General features: G+C 36.5%; 1 protein-coding gene and 1 long non-coding RNA gene across 3 annotated transcripts; one reads left to right on the top strand and one right to left on the bottom strand.

Annotated features, from left to right (window-relative positions):
• Positions 1-3,071: 3,071 nt before the first annotated feature.
• LOC147525177 (uncharacterized) lies at positions 3,072-4,711 on the bottom strand. Its single transcript, XR_015221104.1, has 2 exons — positions 4,573-4,711; positions 3,072-4,475 (listed from the first exon to the last, which is right to left on the bottom strand). It is a non-coding gene; the product is annotated as an uncharacterized LOC147525177 (long non-coding RNA).
• On the top strand, positions 4,663-13,427 carry LOC147525178 (Ribosomal protein L35). 2 transcript variants are annotated; one of them, XM_086605632.1, is made up of 5 exons: positions 4,663-4,973; positions 5,044-5,144; positions 5,250-5,334; positions 12,823-12,917; positions 13,119-13,427. In XM_086605632.1, exons 1-4 carry the CDS (start codon positions 4,797-4,799, stop codon positions 12,895-12,897), a joined length of 438 nt encoding a protein of 145 aa, XP_086461758.1. In that variant the 5' UTR covers positions 4,663-4,796; the 3' UTR covers positions 12,898-12,917; positions 13,119-13,427. The 2 variants fall into 2 exon arrangements, with proteins under 2 accessions (XP_086461758.1, XP_086461754.1); XM_086605628.1 differs by lacking the exon at positions 12,823-12,917.
• Positions 13,428-23,500: the final 10,073 nt, after the last annotated feature.

Genomic DNA, 23,500 nt, shown 5'->3' on the forward strand with positions numbered 1-23,500 from the left:
GTGAGACAGTAAAACGCTTCAGATTTGGGTCAAGTTAAATTCTATGTATTGGACTCTAGTATGTTTTTGTAGCCCATGAGCCTATGGAGAGATAGAATTTCGACCACAACATGTAAAACCCTACTTGTTTTCTATAAAAGTAGATGTTAATTTTATCTCTAAACATCCATTGTATTATCTAACTTTAGATTAGTTTTTAGGGTTAGAATTAGGATTAGCCATCATTATCATCTTCTTCCTTCACTATCAATAAAAATCCCAACTTTCAACTTAATTAGTTTTATGCTTCAATGTTATTATTACAATTATGTTAATCCAATAAAGTTTTGAACTAAAGTTTTAATGAAGCCTATGTGAGGATTCCTAGTGTTTTTATCTAGTTATTTGTGTTTATGAACTTAAAGTTTAAGTTTTCATATTTTTAGATATTAGAATTGTTAGTTTTGAACTAGAGTTTAGTAGTTCTATATAAGAGATTGATAGAAGTTTTATTCTCCCATGCTAATTAATTATTGGCTAGAGACTAGAGATAATAATAGTTGATTATAGATTTTACAAAGTAGGAATCTTTATTTCATTGCATTGCGGAATTTGATAAAGATGACAACTTTAACACAAGAACTAGATGAATCATGAATAAACTTGCATATGTGGATTTATTACTTCCTCTATAAACTTATTTTCCATCAAAACCCTATTTTTATTAGTTTAGTTAATTTAGTCATATATGAATTTACTAGTTAGAATAGTATAATAACCAAACAAAATAAAAATCCTTATCTCTTCCCCCATTAATTTGCTGCTAACTTAATTTATTTTCCACATGTTTTGAGGTGGGTATGAAACTCTTATTTAAGCTATAACACAACGTTTTTATTATAAAGTAAGGTATTGATTATAATCTAGTTTGTTTGTGTGTGTTTTGTCTTTCATCTCATATACATCAAATTAGGTTATATCAGTGTGTTATTCCAAAAAGTGTGTATGTGTGTTTTGTGCTGATCTATATATGGAGTGTGAGTGTGTGTCTATGTTTGCATTATGCGATGATCTATAGTGTGTGCTAATCTATAAATGTATAAAATGGATTGGAGCTTATTTGGTTAGTGAGAGAGTGTGCGAGTGCAACTGTGTGTGAATACGTATAGAATGGATGGGTGGTTAACTGTATTGTTGTGTTTGGGGCAACAAAAGTCATATCTCAGTAGGGGATTGTAGATTATACATTTATTCGATGACAATAATTGTATCTTTAGCTCAAAGGGTAGAGCACTTGGAATTGTAATGTATTACGTACATCCCAAGAGATGGTGGTTCAAAATCCACTAAGGTCCTTTAATCTTTCACAGTGCTCCAAGAAATTGTTGTAATGGCTGACTTTCTTACTAGTTCCTATAGGTTGTATTGAAATAAAAATAGAAGTCAGTTTGCGGAATTAGTTTTTGGGAGTGGACTTTTAATTGTTCTTCTTTAAATTTGCTGGAACGCGGCAGCAACATCACCAAATTATTTAAATTATTTGCATCACTAAATTAAATATGCCATTGGTGACAGAATTTGCATTTGCCACAGCTCCTATCTTTAAAATTCATGCAATGGGCCTGGGCCGGATTAGAACTATTAGAAGCCTAAAGTTCGTTATTCAAAAAAAGTTCTATTATTGACAGACCCATATTGTGTTGGGGCAGACCCCCAAAATAAACGCTGTCTAGAATTGTTTTGGGCACTACATGAGCCCAATACACCCCCACCAAAAAATGCCCCACTCAAAAGAAACTCTTCTTTCCCTCTTCATAAGCCAGAGAGCATAAACGAACTGACAAACGCAAACCCAGTTTTGAAAAGTCAACTCAAAAGTTCGCATATGCCCACGGATAAAAACATCTTGTTAATGGTTATCTTCTTCAAAATTAAAGAAAATGCCCTTCAAACGGATAAAAACGTCTTGATACAATTGATATAAGTCCTAATAATCAAAAGCGCAAATGATCTCATATATGAAAAGATAGAAAATTAGTAAGTTGAGCATTTCAATCGCTCTACAATAATGTAATCAGAACTCACTAATAGAAATGGATTAAAATATGGTACACTGTCAAAATGTACAACCACTGTGTTGTAACAAATCAATCTCAATATTTAAACGCATAAAGGATACACAAGCAGGCCTAGCATTCACTAGCTTGGAATATCACCAGGAGGAAGAGGTCCTGATCGAGCATTTAACAGGGCTGCAAAGCTTTAACTACGATGCTAATGTTTGGCCGGAAATCAGCTTCATATTGCACGCATAGAGCAGCTACAACAGTCATCTATACAGGGACGGAGCCAGGAATTTGACCTAGGGGGGGCGAGTGTATATACACAATCAAAATACAAGATGCCCGGATGGAGCCAGAAATCTGACCTAGGGGGGAGTGCTTATACTATTTCAGAAAATGAAATATCATAAAGCGTGTTTACCACTTTGACCATGTAATTAACAAGGGATAACAAAACGTATTAGTAGATGAAGTAAAACATTCAAATATGAATATACCCCATGGATCTCGAAAAAGAACAATCAAGGCAGACTAGGAGAAAACAAAGGCTTGGCCACTTTAAGCTCCCCACAGTCACTTATATAGACTGTTTTAAGAAGTCTATTCCATATATTACATGCACTCTTAGCTCTTTTGTCTCCAAAAAACTAAGCCAAATCGTTGAATTAGCATATCCGGTCGGATGGTTTGTTAGTAAGTATAACAACTATGGTCATCACCACATCAAGGCCTGAAAACAAAAATTACCACATCCCCCCAGATGAGCCAATTAGGATCCCACCCTCCCCAGATGGGGAAATTAGGGTCTCCCCCCAGGCAAAAAAAAAATCTTAATTGGCTCATCTAGGGGGAGGGGATATGGTAATACTAGTTAACCCAAATTCACCACTTATATTTTTTCATTCTTCTACTACAAATTCATTCATACTACACTATAGTCCAACATATAAATTATACATTGTACATATAAATTAACCATAAAATGACTTATACATTGTCTATACTAATGGACAGTAAGTAAACAACATCGCAATTGGAATGACAGTTTCTGCATACATATATTTGTCATCAAAAAGTATGATTGCAAATTCAAATAGGATATACAATTAATCATGATCATTTGTATCCACATACCACATTTACAAACAAAAAGAAGCTATTGGTTTGTTAGCATATATCCTCCTATACAAAAAGATCGAACAAGGAGCTCAAGTAGCCAAGTCAGGCATTTGAAGCCGCTCTTGCTGAGTTTTCTTCAAGACATCAAAAGCATTTATGATAAAATCTTTATCAAATTGTCTAGCAATATCTTTCTCAATAAACACAATCAAATAATTTGCTAGATAATCATTTTTCATCATATTACGTAGCCTGGTCTTTACAATCCTCATCGCTGAAAATGCACATTCCGATGTAGCAGTTGAAACAGATAAAGTCAATACAAGACGAATCAGAATCAGTCTATCTATAAGATGATAAATTGTTGACTTTCCTATTTCTATCAAAACTTAACACAAATTGAAAATGGGTGACAAATTTTGAAACTCAGAGTTTATGAGAATGTCATTCTCATAGCTGTGTAACTGGTATCTCAAATAAAAATTTTCTTGCTCGGAGAAATCCATCGGATAATAATTATTTGCAAGCTCGCAAATATCATTAATTTTGAATGATCTATAATTGTTCCTAGGATCTAAAGCCGAGCTAAGAACAAACAATCTCATTACACCCTCCTTAAACACCGTGGATTTAATTTCTTGCAGCTGTGAATCAATTATACCCATGAAAATTTCAACTCAAAAATGATGCCCATTGGTAAGGAAATCTTGAGTAGATTAATGATAAAATAATTGGGTTTGATATGGCGCTCCTATACCTATTATAAGAAGACTATGTTGTGGCTTCACGTTTAAAAAACATAGTCAAAAATTTTGAAAGCGCGGTAGTAAAATATTTAAACTTATTTTGAAGGGGGCGAACCTTTACGTATTCAAAAAAATTCATACTGATAATACATATAACATAATGGTTCTTCAAAACCTTTGAGGGCGACTGCCCCCCTCCCTAATCTCCATCTATAATCTATATATATCCACCATTCGTAAATATATATTAACATATCAGTTAGATAAATACCAAAAAGCAATATGTAGAAACGGTCTGGCATTAAACCTTGGATCTGCTCTCTCAAGTTTTGATGTTATAACCTGAAAGCAAGTTAAATTTGGCCCAACATTTCTCAGCACAGGCTCCGGTTGTTGATTCACTTTGCAGAGCATTTATTTATGCATGGTGTGACCATGCCCACAAGACAAGATGAAGGTATAATTGAAAGAAGTATGAAGTATATAAATTACCTCAGCAACGGCCTTGACAGGATAGTCTTTGATCAACGCACTGTCTTACTTTGTCCTCACTGAGTCTTGGTGTTGCCTGGAAGTTTTAAAGAAAATGGTTATAGACAAGAATATTCAGGAGCTTCAAATTGAATTTGAATCTCTGCAACTACAATAATGGAGTTAACACTAACCTCATTGTAAAACATTTGGACCGACGTAGCTGGGTCGCATGCCTGTAGCGAATACGACCTAGTGGTGTCGCCCGGACGACTCGAGTGGGCTGCCGAACACAAAACAATTCTTTTAAGGCAATGGCAAACTTGTAATTCTTATTTTTTTTGGTTCTGCCCAACACAAAACAAAATGGAATGTGAGCAGGTTTTCTTCAAAAATCGACCTAAACTCAACTAAAACGATGCAGAGATGGTTAACCAAACTCCGCACCACAATTTCACCAACACAAACTCTCCTCCCATTTTTCATTAAATCATCTTCCAATCCTGCCCTCCTCTTTCACTCATCATCTCTCTCTCACTCTCACCCACTACTGTCATTTCCCGTCTTTAACCCCATTTCTCTTACTCCTTTTTCTGTAAGTATATACTCTTCGTTTTTTTCTTCTTCTTAAATTTCAGTTTCTTTATTTCGATTTTTTTTTTCAGTGGAATCAATGTCGGTATATTTCAAAGACGAAATCAAAGAAATTTAAGAAAACTACACCGGCTGTTTCTAAATTGAAGAAATATAAAATCAAACCTTACTCGTAAGTTCTACTTTTATTATTATTATTATTATTATTATTATTATTATTATTATTAATGTTTTGTGTTTGGTTATTTATTTATTGATGGGATATGTTTTGGGGCAGCTCGTATAAGTCGAGATTTAAAACTTTGAAGGATGGTACTATTCGACGCTGGCATGAAGGGAAACTACACAATGCACATTTGAAGGTATCTATCTTCATTCAACAATTTATTACTTGGCAATATAAACTGGATATACTTATTTTGATCAAGAGTACCCTATGTATTGTTTGTCCCTTATTCACTTGCCTACGTGTGTTGCTCACTGTACAAAAGTTTGGTGGGCAGGAAAAGGTTATGTCTATATGAAGCCAGCTGGGGGCCTTAGCCTTAGGATGCTTCATTAGTTCAACATAAGCTTTTCTAGGTAAGTGCTGCCCTGACGTTTTGGGGACGAGAGAGAGAGAGAGTTTGTCGAGAAAGGTCATTCCATCTAGGTTAATAGCTGGGTATTGAAATGTATTTTCAAAGTTTAGGAGGCTCTCCCAAGGAATTTTAGGTTCTCTTTGAGGATGGGGAGAGTTTTAAGTTTTGGGAGGATGTTGCGATAGATGAGTGACCTCTTTATGTGTTTTTTTTTCCTGAATTATATGCAGTAGTTGTCTTTAAGAATAGCCCTGTTTGTGTCTTCATGTGAGAAGATGATGGTTTATTGCTTGTGTTCTAGGCCTTGATACAAAGTTCTCTAATAGGGACATAGGTAGTGTGGTGGCACTCACGTGTAAAGTAGATTCTATTCCTCCAATGAGACCGGACAGAGATCATCGCCTTTGGTCTATTTAACAAGAACGGGAGATTTTCTTCAAAATCCTTTTTGTTTCGGGATTCTCGCTCTCCCTCCCCCACTTTTTTCTAGACCCTTATGTTACTTTTCTAGTGATATTATTGGGTTTCTAAGGTCCCTTCCTAGATTTCTTTCTTTCTTTGGTGTGCTTCTTTGGTCGTGTTTTAACTAATGATAACATTAGAAGTAGACACTTCAAAGAAGTTTAATCTATTTTTGATCTTCATGTTTGTCCGACTGTGAGTTTGTTAACCATATCCTCATCATGTATCCTTTCTCTTGGAGGGAAGTTCTTTTATTTTGATGTGAGGGTCCACTCGGTGCTTTTATAAGATGCTTCTAGCCTCTTGGAATGAAAAGAAGCATGACACAAAGTGGATGGTACGTTTTCTTCACTCACAAAAGGGGGGAGGATTCTGGAGTATCGTATCTTTTGCTATCTTGTGCGAACTATGTTTGGAAAGAAGTAAAAGTCACTTTGAGGGAGTTGGGGCATCTTATGAGGAGGTTCTTATGTCATAAAATAAGAAATTGATTATGTGGACTGTGTAGTATATATATGTTGCTTTTACCCGATTATAAACTAAAATACTTTAGCTGAAATTTTTAAAGACGGACATCTCTTGTACCATTTTTCAGTACCTTAATAATTAAGACACATAATTAAGCCTTTAGGATAAAATTTTGTCCTAAAAGTCCATAAAATGATTGATGAGCCAGAAGTGGTTAGAGTACCATAAGATAGATCATGCCATTAGGAAAGAAGAATCTGGTACCTTTTGCTATCCTGTGCGGACTATGTCTTTATGTCTGGAGAGAAATAAAAGACACTTTGAGGGAGTTGGGGCTGTCAGGAGCAAAATTAATTAGTCCGACACACATTGTGTTCATGCCATAATCCATTTATCACACGACAAACACAAATAAGACGCAAACTAACACGAAAAATAAAGAGAGCAAGACACAGGTTTTTATTGTGGTTCGGCTAAAAAAGTGCCTCCATCCACACTGATCTTTGTTAATGGTGTTTGACTTCCAGTTACAAGAGTTGAGATCCATTTTTTGCTTCTCCCCAATTTTCTTAACTACCTAAGCCATATAGTAAATGGATCGGACCTAGCCAGATTCCTGATCACATGCTCATAAGGTACTATACTACTATGCATAGTATAGATGTTGAACGGGTGCACTAGGATGATGCACTTGCATCCAAAAGTTACCGCATGGCACATATAAAAGAGGGGTCCACACGTAGCCACCCTTCACGGATGCTTGAGTTATTCATGACTCGAATGTTAGAGAATACTCCAATGTGTCGATGATAGCTTCTAAATTTTCTGGCCAATGAGTAGTTCATATTGAATATGTTGTAGGACTGTCTGCTTGTTTGTTGTAAGCCTGTTAGTCCCCAATCTTGATATGCTAGTGAGTTTACTGGAACTTCGAGCTAATTGTTTGAGATAAAGAGTTCTCGTCATTGGAGCGTTGAAGGATTACTGTGTACCTGTGCGGCATAGAAGGCATCTCAGCTTAGATCCCCATGTGCCTTTAGTGACATGGGTTAGTTATGGTCCAGAATTTCCTGTGAGCCCGCATAGAGTGTTAAAGGGGTGACTCCGTGTACCTTTCGAGGAGTGGGCAAGTCGTGAGCCCAAAGTCCTCTGTGAACCCGTGGGGCATAGGAGGTATCCAGTGCTTCGACAACATAAACGAATCTTGTGGCCAGAGCGCTGTTTCAGCCTAGGGCGTAGAAAATGTCCTTGATTTCGCTTCTGCCTCGTAGAAAATATTGGCTCGTATAAACTTAATGAATTTTGAGTAGTGTGGGAGATCCTTAAGAATTGCGACCTCCTGCAAAATTGTTAGAGAAACAGCAAAAACAATTTTGCACATAATATGTCATCAAAATCGGTGTTATTGATAAATCAAGTTTCAAGTACAAGTGGAGTTAAATATAATAAAGAGCTTTCAGTGGGTTGTCCCTGGTGGACTTACCATGGCCATGTGTGTTTTAATGAGTCTGACCCTGTTTGGGTCTGGTGGTATAAGTTAGTCCAATCCAATAAAAGTATGGATGATAGAAGCCATATAGGGCCGGATGGCTTAAGTGCTTAACTTCAAAAGGTCAATGAAGTAACTATGAATGAAATGAAATCAGGTGGTGGTTTAATTCATGGACCAAAATATTGCCGATATATCCGATATATATCGGTATTTTGGTACACCGACATCGATATTTCCGACATATATCCACCGAATATAGAACCCTTTTTTTCCCGATATATATCGGAATTTCCGATATAAAACTTTATATCGCCAATATAATCGATATATCCAATATTTATGATATATATCGGTTGACTTTTTGACCATTTTTTATAAATATATTTCCGATATATTTCGATATATTTCCGATATTTCTGATATTTTAAATAATTTGGACTGGTCACCAAAAAAATGGATATATCCGATATATATCGGTTTTTGGGTACACCGATATATTCATCGATATCAATATTTTGGGCCTTGGTTTAATTTAAACTTTGAAATAATGAAACCGTAACCCACATTATATATCTCACTGGAACAAAATGACGAAATATTGGTATAGTTATATGATAAAGTGCTCCACTCCTTAGCATATAATTAAAAAATTAAGACACAAAAATACTTATCTGATTCAATTGCGGCATTGCACTTATTCTTGAATTGCTTTACTCTTGATCTCATTGTTCTTGGTATCAGTTTTGACTTGTTGGTGTGAGTAAAAAGATATTTGATGCAAGGTAGTGATATACTAATCGAGAGTACTAGATAAGTACCCCCCACATTGCATTTGATTTCACTGAATAGCAGTAACATTTATCAAAACTTCACCGTTCATCCAGTGATTAGATCTAAATGGTAACACCTCCATAATTCGTAGTTATAGTAGCAGTAATGGCTGATACTTATTACCTTGTGAGAAGGCGTGCGACTTGTTTTGTCTGATTCATATAGAAACTTGTTGATAAATTATGTATTTTTGCTTCATCTTACATGGAGAGAACCATGACTTATCGTCCTCTCCCCACAGACAGTGCCACTGTCAGGACCAAAATATTTAGTCTGGCACACATTGTGTTGATTCCATAATCCATTTATCACAGGACGAACACCAAATAATACACAAAATAACACAAAAAATAAAGAGAGCAAGACACTGGTTTTTATCGTGGTTCCGCTAAAAAAGTGCTTACTACTTATACTTTCTCTGAGCCCTCCATATAGTGTCACATTACCAGCCTTGCTCAGCGCAAAATAGCTCTCTTCCAGTTACAGGAGTTGAGATCCATTTTTTGCTTCTCCCCCTTCCTTGAGAGTGGAGGTGGTTATTTAAAGATTTACAAGAGAAATCCTTGATTAGTTGATGATCACAACTAATCCCTTGATTTGTGCTTTCATAATGATCTCCCCAATTTTCTTAACTGCCCTAAGCCATACGATAAATGGATTGGACCTAGCCAGATTCCTGATCACATGTTGATAAGGTACTAAGCATAGTTTAGATGTTGAGCAGGTGCACTAGGATGATGCACTTGTGTCCAAAAGCTACCACGTGGCACCTATAAAAGAGTGGTCCACACAGGGGCATCTTAGGAGGAGGTTCTTAGGTCATAAAATGCTTTGTATTTTATATTTTGATCTAAGATGCATGAGAGCGAGACATTCCGTTTCAGCATTTTATGTGTAGATGGTAGTTGTTCATGTTCTGATTGCAAGTTGATCCTGTGTGTCGTGTTTAGTAGTTTTTGGAGGTGTGTCTCCCATGGAGTGATCCTTTCCTGAATTTTTATAGTTTTGCTTTTTGTTTCTTGTACTTGAAGGATATCTCATCCTTTATGTATTTGTTTTTTCATTACTAATATAAGTCCTGACTTTTACCACTGAACAAACAAAAAACAAAGGAGTAAAAAAGAGAAAGGTGAAGAGCGTAGATTAAGACAAAATGGTTATATACATAATAGACAACCGCTGATACATTTGGGTCTTTTCTTATGTCTAAAGAGATATACATTGTTAGAGTTCTAGGAGGACATCTCCCGAAGGGCGGACCCCTAATATTTTAGGCATTTTCTATTATTGTAAACCCTGATTTTCATATCTATATATATTGAAATGATAAAAAGGCCAAACCTAATAAGGCTGTATCCTTTTTTGCTCCAAACTTCTTCTCCATTAACATAAATACAATTTCACTTACATTATTAGATTATTGGTGAGTTTTTTTTTTTGAGTTATACACTTAGGACGTGATTGGACATGAACTAGCAATTATGTGTTGCCTAATTATATATTTTTATATTTTTTGGGTTCCCTTGTAAATGAATCAGGAATTCACTCACAGTAGGTATATAATAATAGAAAATGATCACAATATGAGTGATTTATATGGTTAAACTGGAAATATTATATATGTTACTCTATTGTCGTTTCGCCATATGAGGGTTTTGTAGGATTTAAGTGCTACTTTTGTACTTGGTTTCCAAGAACTTTCATATCGCAGTTTTTGCGAGTTTAAGACACGACACTCCTATCCCTAGTGCTTCCTAGGCGGTTACTAGTGCACATTCCTAAAGGATTAAAGTTAGAATTCTTATTTGACTTGGAAGTTTCTCTCTTAAGAATTCCTCCTATTGCACATCATCAGTGAGCTTTTATCACAGTGCCCAATGATATGGATCTGAATCCAAAACATTAAGCCACTGCAGGTGGGGCTTTAACCCAAGTTGTTAAGGAACTTTCCATTCTTAAGCCACCCAACCTATCACTTGAAAATGAATGAATTGTTTGTGAGCAAGTGTAAGAGGATCATTATATAACTTTTTCAGCCCATTCTTGGTCTTATTAGTTGTGTAAGTGCAAGTTTTAATCAATCTGCGCTGTGAGAATCATATGAACTATAGTTTATATTTAAGGGCATGGGTTTATAAAAAAAGATCGGTCTTCTCTCTTCTTGTTCTTCAACAAACAAACAATCATCAACAAACAACAAACAAACAATCATCAACAAACAAACAAGTCACTCTTCAACAAACATCAGCTGCAATAATTCCAGCAAGGCAGCAACCAAAATAAATTAAACTCTTCTTGGCTGTCAATTCTAGCTATTCATTTTATTTCTTTACATGGTATGATAGACCAAGCTGCTCAATAGCCAGCTCAGTAAAAATTGATAGGGTTCATGTCAGTTTCTGCTATATAGAACAAACTTGAAGTCTGGTGAACCAGGGGACTGAATTTTTGTAGACACAACTTCCTTTTGTTTTGCATTTAGAATTTTAGATATCTTATTAGGTTCCTAAAGGCACCAATTCTTGATTGAATTTTGGTCAAGGTCTTGTAGATGTGTCAGTATCCATTCACGGGTTGAACATCTCTCATGTAATACTTTGTATGAAACAATAAACAAATAGGTTATTTCTTTAGTTGTCAGATTTATCTTTTTTAGCCATTGTTCTGTTTTCAGTGAAGATAGGTTTTGAACTATGTCTTCAGCATGTTTTTTTCGAATTCAACCGGCAAAAGGAAAATATTGATTTCATTAAAAGTCGTTCATCCCATTGCAATAAATTCATACAGTTTACCATACAATACAATTACATAAAAACAATCACTTCAACCAAGAGAAACAGATGAAAGAAAGAAGAAAAACGATGACCCATTTTTGGGTTTTGCCTTTTCAATTCCAACAACTTTGATATCAAGCTAAGTCTTGAGGTCTTGCCACGTATCAAATAAGTGAAATAACCTGTTCTATCAAAAAAAAATTAATTATACAATATACATATATATTTAAAAATTAATTAATTAAATAATTAAATAAAAAATTAAGCCTAGCCCGTCCCTAGCCTAGAAGCTGGGGCTTCCCTCCCCTACAATCCGACTACTAGCCTAATATTTTTAGAAAAATCATATGAACTTAATTAACTTCTAGCTATTACAATATTTGTGAAGGCCTAGCGCTTAGGCGCCCCTATTCCGACTAATGTTTATAGCTTTTTAGAACATTGGCTGTGAGAATCATATGAACTATAGTTTATATTTAAGGGCATGTTTATAGAGGTGAAGTTAGAATAATTACCAACTTCTAGCTATTCATTTTATTTCTTTACATGGTATGATAGACCAAGTATTGATAGGGTTCATGTTTTCTGCTCACAAACACCATCGACTAGCAGCTGTAACCGGTGTCGGCAAAGTTCTCTCTCTCTTTTTTTTTTTTTTTTTGTCAAATCTGTATTTTCTCTTCTCGTCCTAGTGGATTGGGTATTTGAGGCTGTTTAGTGTTCACCTGTGGTGCAAGTTTCAGTCTCGCTATGACTAACAGTTGTGACTTAGTGCGTAATTGATATTATCTGTACTTGTTGTGTGTCTTGCCCCAGTACGTGGTACTAGTGGCCATGTGTGTTCGGGAAAAGTGTGCATGTGGCTGTTTTGTGTGTGCTTGTCATCTTGTCGACCAGGTGCCAGTCGTGGTCAAAGTTTGTTCTTGGAAATGGTAATTGATGCTTTGTTATTTTAAGATTGTATATGAGCATGCTTTTTCATGTAAGGGGGCTGTTTGTACATGTCGTGGATCTCAGTAAATCATTAATGTCCTTGAAGCTTGAAATATACACGAGTATGGTCCAGCCCGAGGAGAATGAGAAATTCTATAATGTAGTCATTTATGTTCAACAATATGCAAGTTTCGTCCCAAGTTGGTTGGTCAAGTACGGTCGATTCTTTGTAGCCCCCCTCTCTGGATATACAGAGAAGAAGCTGGAGCAGTTATCAATTCCTGTTATATTGGCTTTATCTTTTTTCAGTACATTAGATCAATAAAAAAGAACAGAGGATTGCTCCAGAGACAGTTCTCCAGTATCTGTATAATATGGGTTTGAATTATCTGCCAGACAGGAAGGTATTTTTTGCAAAATCTATAATGTGAAGTTTTGGTTGTTTCTCTGTGTTTTTCGTTTTTCGTTCTTTATCTTTTTTGTGTCCTTTTTGGACTAGTACCTGTAAGTTTTAAATTCAACCAACATTAAGTTTAGGAACTACTTTATTGCGCTCCAGAATTGCAGTCTTCAAGACTTAATGATGTATATGGTTGTTAATGCAGTCCAAGGCAGCAAAGCGGAGACTTAGACTCCCTGCTCTTGTCCATCCAGCATACGCCAAAGTGATGAAGAAGCTCAATTTCTATGGTTAACATCTTACTGGATCTTCTAAACGTTTTCAGTTTCCGGTTGAAAATGGTTTCTTTTTGGTTTTGCAGTTTTCATTAATCATTGCGAATATTAATCGTTGCGAATATTCTTGTGGATTTTGGTTATATCTTGAAAGTAATTTGGCATTGCTTTTCCCAACCACTAAATCCTTTACATTGTTGATTGTATTTTCTAATTGATCAAGAAACAATCTTTCTAGATGTGAGTTGTAAGCTGTTCTAATCCTCTATTACTAGTACTGGTTAGAATTCTGAAGCCTAGTGTAAAAAAATCTGAAAACATTATGAGTAGTGGCGATATATGCAAACTCCCACTGTTTTGTCGCTAAACTTGATCAATGAATTGATAGCACATTGGACAGTGATCGGGAAAAAAAATAAAAAAAATACTTTGTTGATTCTCTTAATATGGATACAGTAAAGATCATAGTGATCACTCGTCTGGGACATCATCCGATTGGAATATGAGACAAGTGTGTACAGCAAACTGATTTGAATGTTCTCTTTCCTTTCTCTGACAAGCACTCTCAACAAAGTACAAAGTCAACTCCATGTACGTAGCATGGTTAATCAAATGTTGTATGTGTTTATTTGCGACGTGGATAGTTGTTGTCCAACTATTCAAATCATCCCATATTGATAAACATGGTTTTGTTACAACGGTTAGGCTAGAGTGCCACTCCTTATCTCACACTCCTCCTGGTCCGTCAGATCTTAGGATGAGATGATAGATCTAAAACTGATAAAAACACGAAATTTCAAAATTTCGAAAACCAAAAATACAAAAAAAGTACGAAATTTATTTGCTTCGCTTAGAGAGGGATGGGGATGAAGACACAAAGTCTGACAATGAGGCATCTTTTTCTAGGGTGCTCATTCCACCGAATGGAAGTGTTTATTCACTTGGTGTCCCACTCTTGGCAGAATTTAGGTGCAATGACAAACCTACTTCAGAAGCAAGCACTTCAGGTGAGGTGAAGCCTGTTTCGGCAGACCAGGCTGTATTTGATGCAGAGTAAAGTTTTGAGAGGGAGCTCTCTTTCATTCGGGAAGCCAAAGAGTCTGGAGTCGTTTATCTTCTTGGTCACGGAGATATAAGAGCAAGGAAGGACTCTTGGTTTATCAAGAAATTGGTTATAAACTACTTTAATTTTATGCGTTCTTGAGAAAGAACTGCAGGAGGGGAATTGCAAATTTGAGTGTGCCGCACTCTAATCTGATGCAAGTTGGCATGACATACATGGTCTGAAGCTGATTTTCCACCCAACTAAAGACCTTTTCTCCTCGTTTCATTTTATTTGGTGTCGAAGTTTACATTTGCAGTTGGATTGAAAGACCATGTTTGAGCTGGGAATATTGTTAAATGAGACATACAAATGATACTACATTGTTCTTCTTTATAAACACAAGTTCTTAATGCTTCACCATATCTGTTCAATGCTTCATCAGATCTAGATTCGAAAATTGAAAGTGAGAAGAAGGGGTTTTGAAATTTCATATTTTTTTTGTATTTTTGGTTTTCGAAATTTTGAAATTTCAAGTTTTTATCAGTTTTAGATTTGATCATCTCATCCTGAGATTTGACGGACCAGGAGGAGTGTGAGATAAGGGTGGCACTATAAGAGTGGCACTCTAGCCTAACCGTTGTTACAAACTATATCCAATGAAGGTTTTTGATGGTTTTCATGCCGAGGATTGCTAGCGGCAAAATACACGACATGATGACCTACTAATTCACATTACTAATTGCGTAAAATCCTCTCATTGGGTTTAACAGGGAAATGGAAATGGAAATGACTATCCGCTCATCGCGTTCGCGGTGGCTGTCCCAACACAGCCACCTACACTTCAATGATACTCGCCCATAATTGATGGTGAATTAGTTCCCCCACAGCAGTTCAACAACTAAAGGACCTTCTTCAAAAGCATCAACCTGATATCATGTGTTTGTCTGAGACTAAGATGGATAGTGAAAATGTCAGTAGAGTAGGTAAGTCAATAAAGTTTGATCAATAAGTTTGCGTCTACTCAAGCATCTCTTGTTCATTGGAATAATACTGTGTTTGGCAATGTTTTCCACAATATCAAGAAAACCCAAAGAGAACTTGAGAGAGTTTTGTTGAGAACCCTTCAAAATAGAACCAACAGAAAACCAGATTTCTCAAAGCCCAGCTTCTTGATTGTTTTTTTTATAGTGAGGACCCATGAATAAATCATGGGCACCTTATTTATTTCTTACTTAAAAACTGGTTTACGAAATTATTACAGACATCTAGTACAGATAAAGACTCCCTCGACTTTTCCCATTTTGCTAGTTTGTGAGCTAACATGTTGTATGTTTGAGGAGTGAATCTGAATAACATAGAATTAAAACTACTAGAACTCATATAAATACTGCACAGAGCTTGGTTCCAAGTCCATGAAGATGCTGAAATCATGTATGCATATGCTAAGATGACTGATTTAGCATCCCCTTCTACAATGACCTCTCTCCAATGTTGCTGGACTACATAATTTATTGCTAGTTCCGCTGCTAATGCTTCTGCTTCTCCAGGTGAAGTGGCTTTGACTCTACTAACTTTTCGTCCCAAGAATTCTCCTCGACTATCCCTGCCAATCACATCTATATTTGCATAATAACAGTCCTTATGAAAAACTGGCATCAAAATTCAGTTTTACCCAACCAGGAGGAGGATTAATCCAACTGAATTCCGGTGGGATTGAGGTGCTATCATTCTCCATCTATTAATCAGTAACCTCTGCATTATTAGTAAAAGCTCTATTCCAATCCTGCAATATATTATATGCATGTTGAAGAGTTGACTGCTGGTTAGATTTAGAGCCTTGAAATCTTTTATTATTTCAAGCTTGCCATATTGCATCCATAATAACACAGAAAAGAGCAGGAGAGCACATATCATTAATATCAATAGGCTTTTTGATACTTAGGCAAAAAGAGAGCCAGTTAGCCACATCAAAGTTAGCCTCATTTGTTGTAAGGCAAAACTTGGAATTGAACCATACTCCTCTTGACCACGGACACAAAAAAAAAGATGATAAAGATCCTCTAAAGTGTTGTCACATTATTTAGGTGGTGTTTGATAAGAATCTCACAAGTAGGAAGAATATTGTGAGAAGCCTTCCAAATGAAGTTTTGGACTCTGTAAGGGATTTTGAGTTGCCATTGCAAATAAAGTTTAGGATTAAAAGAACTGGTGGAGGCTTGGGGAGATATGGCTTTAAGAGATGCATCAACATGATATGCTGATTTGGTAGAGAAGTTACCCTTTTTGGTGAATTGCCACACAAGCTTATCAGGGATGCTGGCTCTGATAATGGTAGATGTAATAGCACTCCTAATAGGCATAGGCAGAGATCCTAAAAGAGGTTCATTCCAGTTCCCTCTAGCTAAAAGGGCATCCTGAACTGTCACTATTAGGATGTGATGGATGTCTTGTGCCTCCACCTAATGTCTCAGAGGCTTGTAAACCCCTAAGAAGTACACCCATGGGTCATTCCAAAAATTTATCTTACTTCCATCACCAACTTACTAAACCATCCCACGAGCCACTGCTACCTTAGCCTTCATGATGCTTCTGAACATGAAAGAAGGATTTTAGGGGCTTTTATGATCTTCTGACACAGGGTTAAGGAACTCCCCATATTTGGCTCTCATTAGTTGTGTCCATAAACATTCTTCTCCATTTAAAACTTTCCAATACAGCTTCGCTAGCATGGCTAAGTTAATCTCTTTAAGGAACCTTAGACCAAGACCACCATCTTCTTTCTTCTGACAGATTTTATCCCATTTGCATGTGTGAATAACTTTTGAATTAGGGGAGCCTTTCCACCAAAAGTCTCTACACAGCTTGTCTAACCTCTCAGTGATGGAAATAGGGATTGAGAAAGATGACATGCTATAGATTGGGATTGCTTGGGCAACTGTCTTTATAAGAGTAATTATACCTGCCTGGGACAAGAGACTAGCTTGCCAAACATGTATGGTTTTTGTAACTTTGTCAGCAAGGAAAGAAAAATCTCTTGAACTTTAAACTTGGAGAAAGAGATTGGAGAGCCCAAGTAAAAGTCTTTGAGACCCACAAAATTGATACAAAGAATGGATTTGATGATTCTTTGTTGGTGAATGTTGGTATTTGGGCTAAAAGAAACATTGGACTTGCAGTTAATGAGTTGCCCAGAAGCCTCACAGTATTCATCCAAAATATCACTTACAATCTCCACATCCTTAATACAAGTCTTGCAAAAAACTATGAGGTCATCTGCATACAGCATGTGGGAAATACTAGGAGCACCTCTAGAGATCTTTAAGCTAGTTAAGAGATCAGATTGTTCAGCTTTGAAGAAAAGCCTTGACAAAGCTTCAGACACAAGGATAAACAAATAGGGTGAGAGAGGGTCACCCTGTCTTATTCCTCTAGAGGGGATGATAGTTTTTAAAGGAATACCATTAACAAGAATGTTATATTGGATAGTGGAAAGACAGAAATTGACGAGCTTGATCCATTTAGGAGAGAAGCCTAAACTATGGAAGATTTAAGCAATAAAGGTCCATTCTACCCTGTCATAGGCCTTAGCCATATCAAACTTGATAGCACACCAACCCTTATTTTGTTTTTTCATGGATTAAATATTGTGTAAGACTTCATGAACTACTCCTACATTATCACCAATGTCACTTTTAGGTGCAAAAGTGCCTTAAGTGGGGATATGAACAAAGATAGGAGGGGTTTGAGTATATTTGCAAGGATCTTAGCAATGATTTTATAGATCACATTACACAAACTGATAGGTCTGAAGTTTGGTATTTTTATGGGATTGAATACTTTTGGGGATTAGGGAAATGAAAGTTCTATTAAGGATGGTGCCAAAATGCTCATCTCTAAAGAAAGTCTGAACCACTTGAATGATATCTTCCTTAACAACATTCAAGAATTTTTTGTAAAAGATAGGCTAAAATCCATTAGGCCCCAGGGCCTTGAGGTTGCTCATCTTTCTAAAAACTTTAAAGATCTCAATTACGGAAGGGATAGCAAAAAGGGATTGATTTTGAGATTCTGAGATGCAAGGATTGAAAAGAGAGATAATATTTTGATTGACCATAGGCTCAGAAGAGGTGAACAAAGCAGAATAGAACTCACTGATAGATTTTTCTATGACAGAAGCATCACTTGATCAAGTGCCATCTTCCAATAAAAGTCTATATATCAATAGAATTCTTACTTCTCCGATATGATGCATAAGTATGAAAAAACCTAGTATTCTTATCACCACATTGAACTCTAGTATTCCTAGAATTCTGCCTCTAGTATTGCTCCTCTCTTAACAAAAATTCATTGAGAGTGGCTCTTGTACTGATGATGGCTAAAGTATTAGCCTCAGAAGGGTTTAGATCATTAAGTGAAGCCAGCTTAGTCTCACAAATTCTTATTTGGTGAAAAATGTTACCAAATGTTTCTCTGTTCCAGTGGGAAAGGGATTTATGAACATTTGATATTTTAGAATTGAGAATGAAAGAGGGAGAGCCTATAACATGGAGATTCCAGGATTCTTTAATGACCTGAGCACAAGAGGATTCTCTAATCCACATTTCTTTAAATCTGAAGGGTTTAAAAAAAAAAAAAAAAAAAAAAAAAAAAAGTTAAGAAGTAAATGAGGTGGTCTTAAGTTGCATTAGGTAGACGGTGAATTTTAGCTTGGGGAAAAAGATTGAACCAATCAGTGTTAGTAAGAGCACGATCCAATCTTTCCTTGATATTAGCTTGACATTTTTGATTTACACCAAGTAAATTTAGGACCAGAAAAACCTAGGTCAACAAGACTCAAGTCAGAAGCCAGGTCTTGAAACTCTTGGAGAGCTTTAAGATTAACCTTATTACCACCCATTTTCTCATCCATGCTGAGAATGGCATTGAAATCACCCCATAACAACCAAGGGCCCATACAACTAGAAGCAACAGTACACAAATGATCCCATACAATACTACGTTTATGTGATATTGGATGACCATAAACCAAAGTAATAAACCAATCACCTTCAGAAAGGTAGTTAGTAAATTTACCCGTGATTGCATGCTTACTAGCTCCCAAGATTTCCAGCTCAATTTTATCCTTGTATAGTAAAGCCAAACCACCACTGCAACCTTAAACATCTACCACAAAAGCATTCGGATACCGCAGAGAATTCTATAAACTCTTGATTCTAATACTGCTAGCTTTAGTTTCTACTAAAAAAATAACATCTAGATTATGTTCTCTAACCAGGTCCTTCAGATTCTGAACCATTGTGGAGGTACCTAGTCTCCGACAATTCCACATCAACATCACAAGTGTAGTGGTTTCCTCAGGAAAAATTACATAACCCAACTAACTCACCAAGATTTTCAAGCAAATACTCACAGTATACAGCTCCAATCCTTGAAGAAAGAAACAAATACTAAACTAGTGGAACTCATGATCAGCATAAAAAAAAAGGTGGAATCAAATTGTAGGTCTCAAACGTCTTCACAAGCCCAGAAGATAAATACATTCAATCACTTTCTTACCACCCTCCAGAAGGCTCAGTAAGTTGTTATTAATTGAAATTGAGGTTGGATCACAGTCTTTGAAAAGTACTTCCGCAAGATCATCCATAATTAGTATTCCACCAGCTCAAAAACCCGAAAAAAAGGATTGACACTCCACCACAAGAGAGAGCCCAACTATCAATGGAAAAATCCTCTCTTCAACGATTCATCCCTAACTAACTAACAAGAAATTGGCAAATCAAGACCTAGTTTCCTTTCGGCAAAGCGTTCTGTATCTCGTTGGTACTATCATCACTTTTAACCCAATTCACCACTGATATAAACATAAAAAGATAGATGCACCTCCACCAAACAAACTTTATTCAAAAGAAAAGAGACTGGAAACTTGGGATTCAGTATGAAAAGCCACTTCCAAAAAGGGTGAAAGAAAGTGATTGAACTAAGTAGCCATTGGGGATCATAAATAATTTTCTTTTACAATTATGAATAGGCCTGAATATGATCGGAGTTGGCCTGGATCTCACCGGAATTAGTCGGAACAGCCATAACTTTGGGATATTCTACCACCTTAGGCAGGCACCGCCATCAATCTGATAATAACATTGAAAAATAAAGATGCACAGTTGTCTTCTTCCCGAACGCTCTCTCCTTTTTCTCCTCTCAAAACTACAACTTTAGTTCTCAAAACCGGCTACCTCAGATCGCAAACCTATCACGAACTAAACAACACACTAAGAAAACCATGGTGTTTATTTTATACAACCGTAAAATCACTTACCAAAGCAAGATCGCGAAGAGGGAGGAGCCATTCCAGTGTAACTCGGTCGGACTCGGTTCAATTCGGCGTAACTCGGCTTGACGAGCATGTAGTTCATCATTCTTCCACTTGACTGACAAGAATTTAAGTTGATCCTGAATTCTGGTCTTCTTCTCTACTTCTCCAATTGAAAGATGGATGTGAGACTTGGTCAAAATTGGTCGGAAAATGAAAACTCGATACTTCACTCAGTAACAGTAGTAGTCACTAGCAGTCACTCAGTAAAGTCACTCGGTACTAATTTGACCTTGAACTTAGTCTCTAAAAGTAGCAAAGGGAGTACTAACTACTAAATACCTTCTTGATTGGCTTGAGAAGGAAGAAAGTCTTTGGAAGCAAAAAAAATCCACTATTCATTACATTAAAGAAGGGGGGGGGGGGAGACTAAATTCTTTCACCTTTCCACAGTGTATAGAAGAAGGAAGAATATTATCCATAGAATAAAAATTGATGATGGGGTTTGGAAGGAGTTGGGAGAGACTGTGAATCAATATTTCCAAGGTGTTTTTACATTTGATAATCCCACTCCAAACAACAGCATTTTATAACTCTTCACTCCTTGCATCTCTGAAAGAGAGAATGTTTTGCTTACTAGCTGCCCAACTGATCAGGAAATCTGATTAGTGGTGAAGAAAATGGGTAGCCTAAAGGCATATAAACTAGATGGGTTCCAAGGGGTGTTCTATCAAAAGTGCTAGGATATTATGGGCCATAGTATTTCTATGTTCGTAAAAGACTTTTTCAATAATGGCTCCTTAAATCCAAAGTTCAATGAAACTTTCATCACTCTTATACCCAAGATCAGCAACCCTGACCATATGGCTAAGTTTAGGCCTATAAGCTTTTGTAACTTTAGCTATAAGGTGATCTCTAAGCTGTTGGCAAACAGGTTGAAGTCACGTCTCCATAAAATTGTTTCCCCTTTTGAAGGGGCTTTTATTAAAGGGAGGAGCATTGGTGACAACATTAGTTTGGCATGTTAAATCTTTCACAATATGAAGAACATATAAACTAAAAAGCAAGGGTGGATGGCCTTAAAAATGGACATGGCAAAGGCATATTATAGGGTGGAGTACGTGGTCTTTCATAGACAGTATATATCTTTGACAAGCTTAGCTTCTGTGAAAAATGGAGGTCACTTATCTTACAATGTCTCTCAACAGTTTCTTTCAAAGTGCTCATAAATGGAACACCTTTGGAAAGTTTTGCTCCTAACAGAGGCTTAAGGCTCCCACTGTCTCCCTACCTGTTCATTATAGTCTCAGAAGCTCTGTCTAGGATGATAACCAGAGCTGAAAACATTTGAGAAATCCATGGCATCAAAATAAAAAGGAATTCTCCTTCAATAACACATATGTTTTATGTAGATGACTTCATTATTTTTACCAAAACAAACTTACAAGAAGGGGGTATCTCAAAAAGATTATTGCTGAGTATTGTGAGATTTCTAGCTAAAAAATCAATTATGAAAAGTCAAGTATTTCCTGTAGCAAGAATGTTCACCATAGACATAATATGATTTTGAAAAGATTTTGGAAGATGAGAATCTTTGACAAAAAGGATAAGTATCTTGGTGTTTCTATAATTATTTATAGGAAAAAATCCGAGGACTTTGACTATTTTGGTGGACAAGGTGAACAATAAGATAAAGGGGTTGATAGTCAAGGTTCTCTCACTAGCTAGAAGATCAGTTATGATTCAAGTTGTGGCATAAACCACACCTCGCTTTATATGCTATGTCTACTTACATGTTACTAATTTCCACATGTGACAAGATAGACAAAATATGTAGATAGTTCTGGTGGAATGGTGCCAAAGGTTCTAAAAGTGTTCACACCATAGTGTGGGATCACATCTACACCCCAAAAGCTTGGGGGTGGGTTGGGCTTCAAGGAAGCTCTGGACATAAACTTGGGTATGTTAGCCAAATTGGCATGGAAAGCCAAGAGTGAACCTCAGTCTATATGGACTAGAGTGTTTATGGTAGGAACTAGATTGATCATAAAGAAGAGCCACCTCCATATGCATCTGCATCTTGGTTATGGAAAGGTGTCCATAGAACCTACTACCACTTCAAAGATGGGCTTTTAAAGTCTATTGGAAATGGTATGGATACCAATGTGTTAATTGATCCTTGACTTGTCTATAATGAACAACCATAATGTATTAAAGAGATAGGGGCACTACAGTGCTGATTTGGAAGGTTGGAAAGTTAACAAAATGTTTAATGAAGGAGGGGAGGGATGGAATGCTGATCTCATTACTAACCACATACCTCCCACCTTTCATAAGCAATTTGGTTTTAGAGGTCTTGATCAGACCTTTAAATGCAAGAGTTGACAATATTGTTTAGATGCATATCAAGGATGGTAAAATGACTGTTAATTTAGCTTACATCTACCTTTGTCAACAAAACTGGGTTGAACAGTCTTCAAGCTTTAATACATAAGTTGTAAAGAAGCTATGAAGGACTAAAATACCAGCAAATATTCAAATTTTCATGTGGAAGGCTTATAATTTTGCCCTCACTACAGGGGACTATCTTGAAAGAAGAGCTATAGGGGATTTCTCATGTCCATAATGTGACAATGAATTAGAGGATCCCATTCATCTGTTCTTTGAATGTAGTTGGGCTAGGAGTTTATGGTTTGTAGGCTTGGGAATTAGAGTGGAGGCTATGGAATGCAATGGTATAAGATAATGGTTGGAAATGTTCATAAGCTTGGCCACCAGTGAAGAGGATGATGTTCTTGAGAGGGGGATTCTTGCTCATTTCTTCATGCTTTATGGGAAGATAGGAATGGAATCAAATTTGAAGGGTTAGCTATAAGTAGAGGAAGGGTGCTAAAGAGGTGCTATGCTCACGCACGCTACTGAATTCATTTGTGCCTTTAATGACAGAGACCCTACAA

This window comes from Coptis chinensis, chromosome 1 (genome assembly GCF_015680905.1).
Source record: "Coptis chinensis isolate HL-2020 chromosome 1, ASM1568090v1, whole genome shotgun sequence".
Classification (NCBI taxonomy): domain Eukaryota; kingdom Viridiplantae; phylum Streptophyta; class Magnoliopsida; order Ranunculales; family Ranunculaceae; genus Coptis; species Coptis chinensis.

What these genes read in the sequence shown, in the direction of transcription:
- LOC147525178 (XM_086605628.1), top strand. Translation starts at nt 4,797, where the DNA reads ATGCAGAGATGGTTAACCAAACTCCGCACCACAATTTCACCAACACAA. An exon ending in TATAAAATCAAACCTTACTC is followed by an intron (nt 5,145 to 5,249) that starts GTAAGTTCTACT and finishes GTTTTGGGGCAG; the next exon opens with CTCGTATAAGTCGAGATTTA. An exon ending in TACACAATGCACATTTGAAG is followed by an intron (nt 5,335 to 13,118) that starts GTATCTATCTTC and finishes TTGTTAATGCAG; the next exon opens with TCCAAGGCAGCAAAGCGGAG.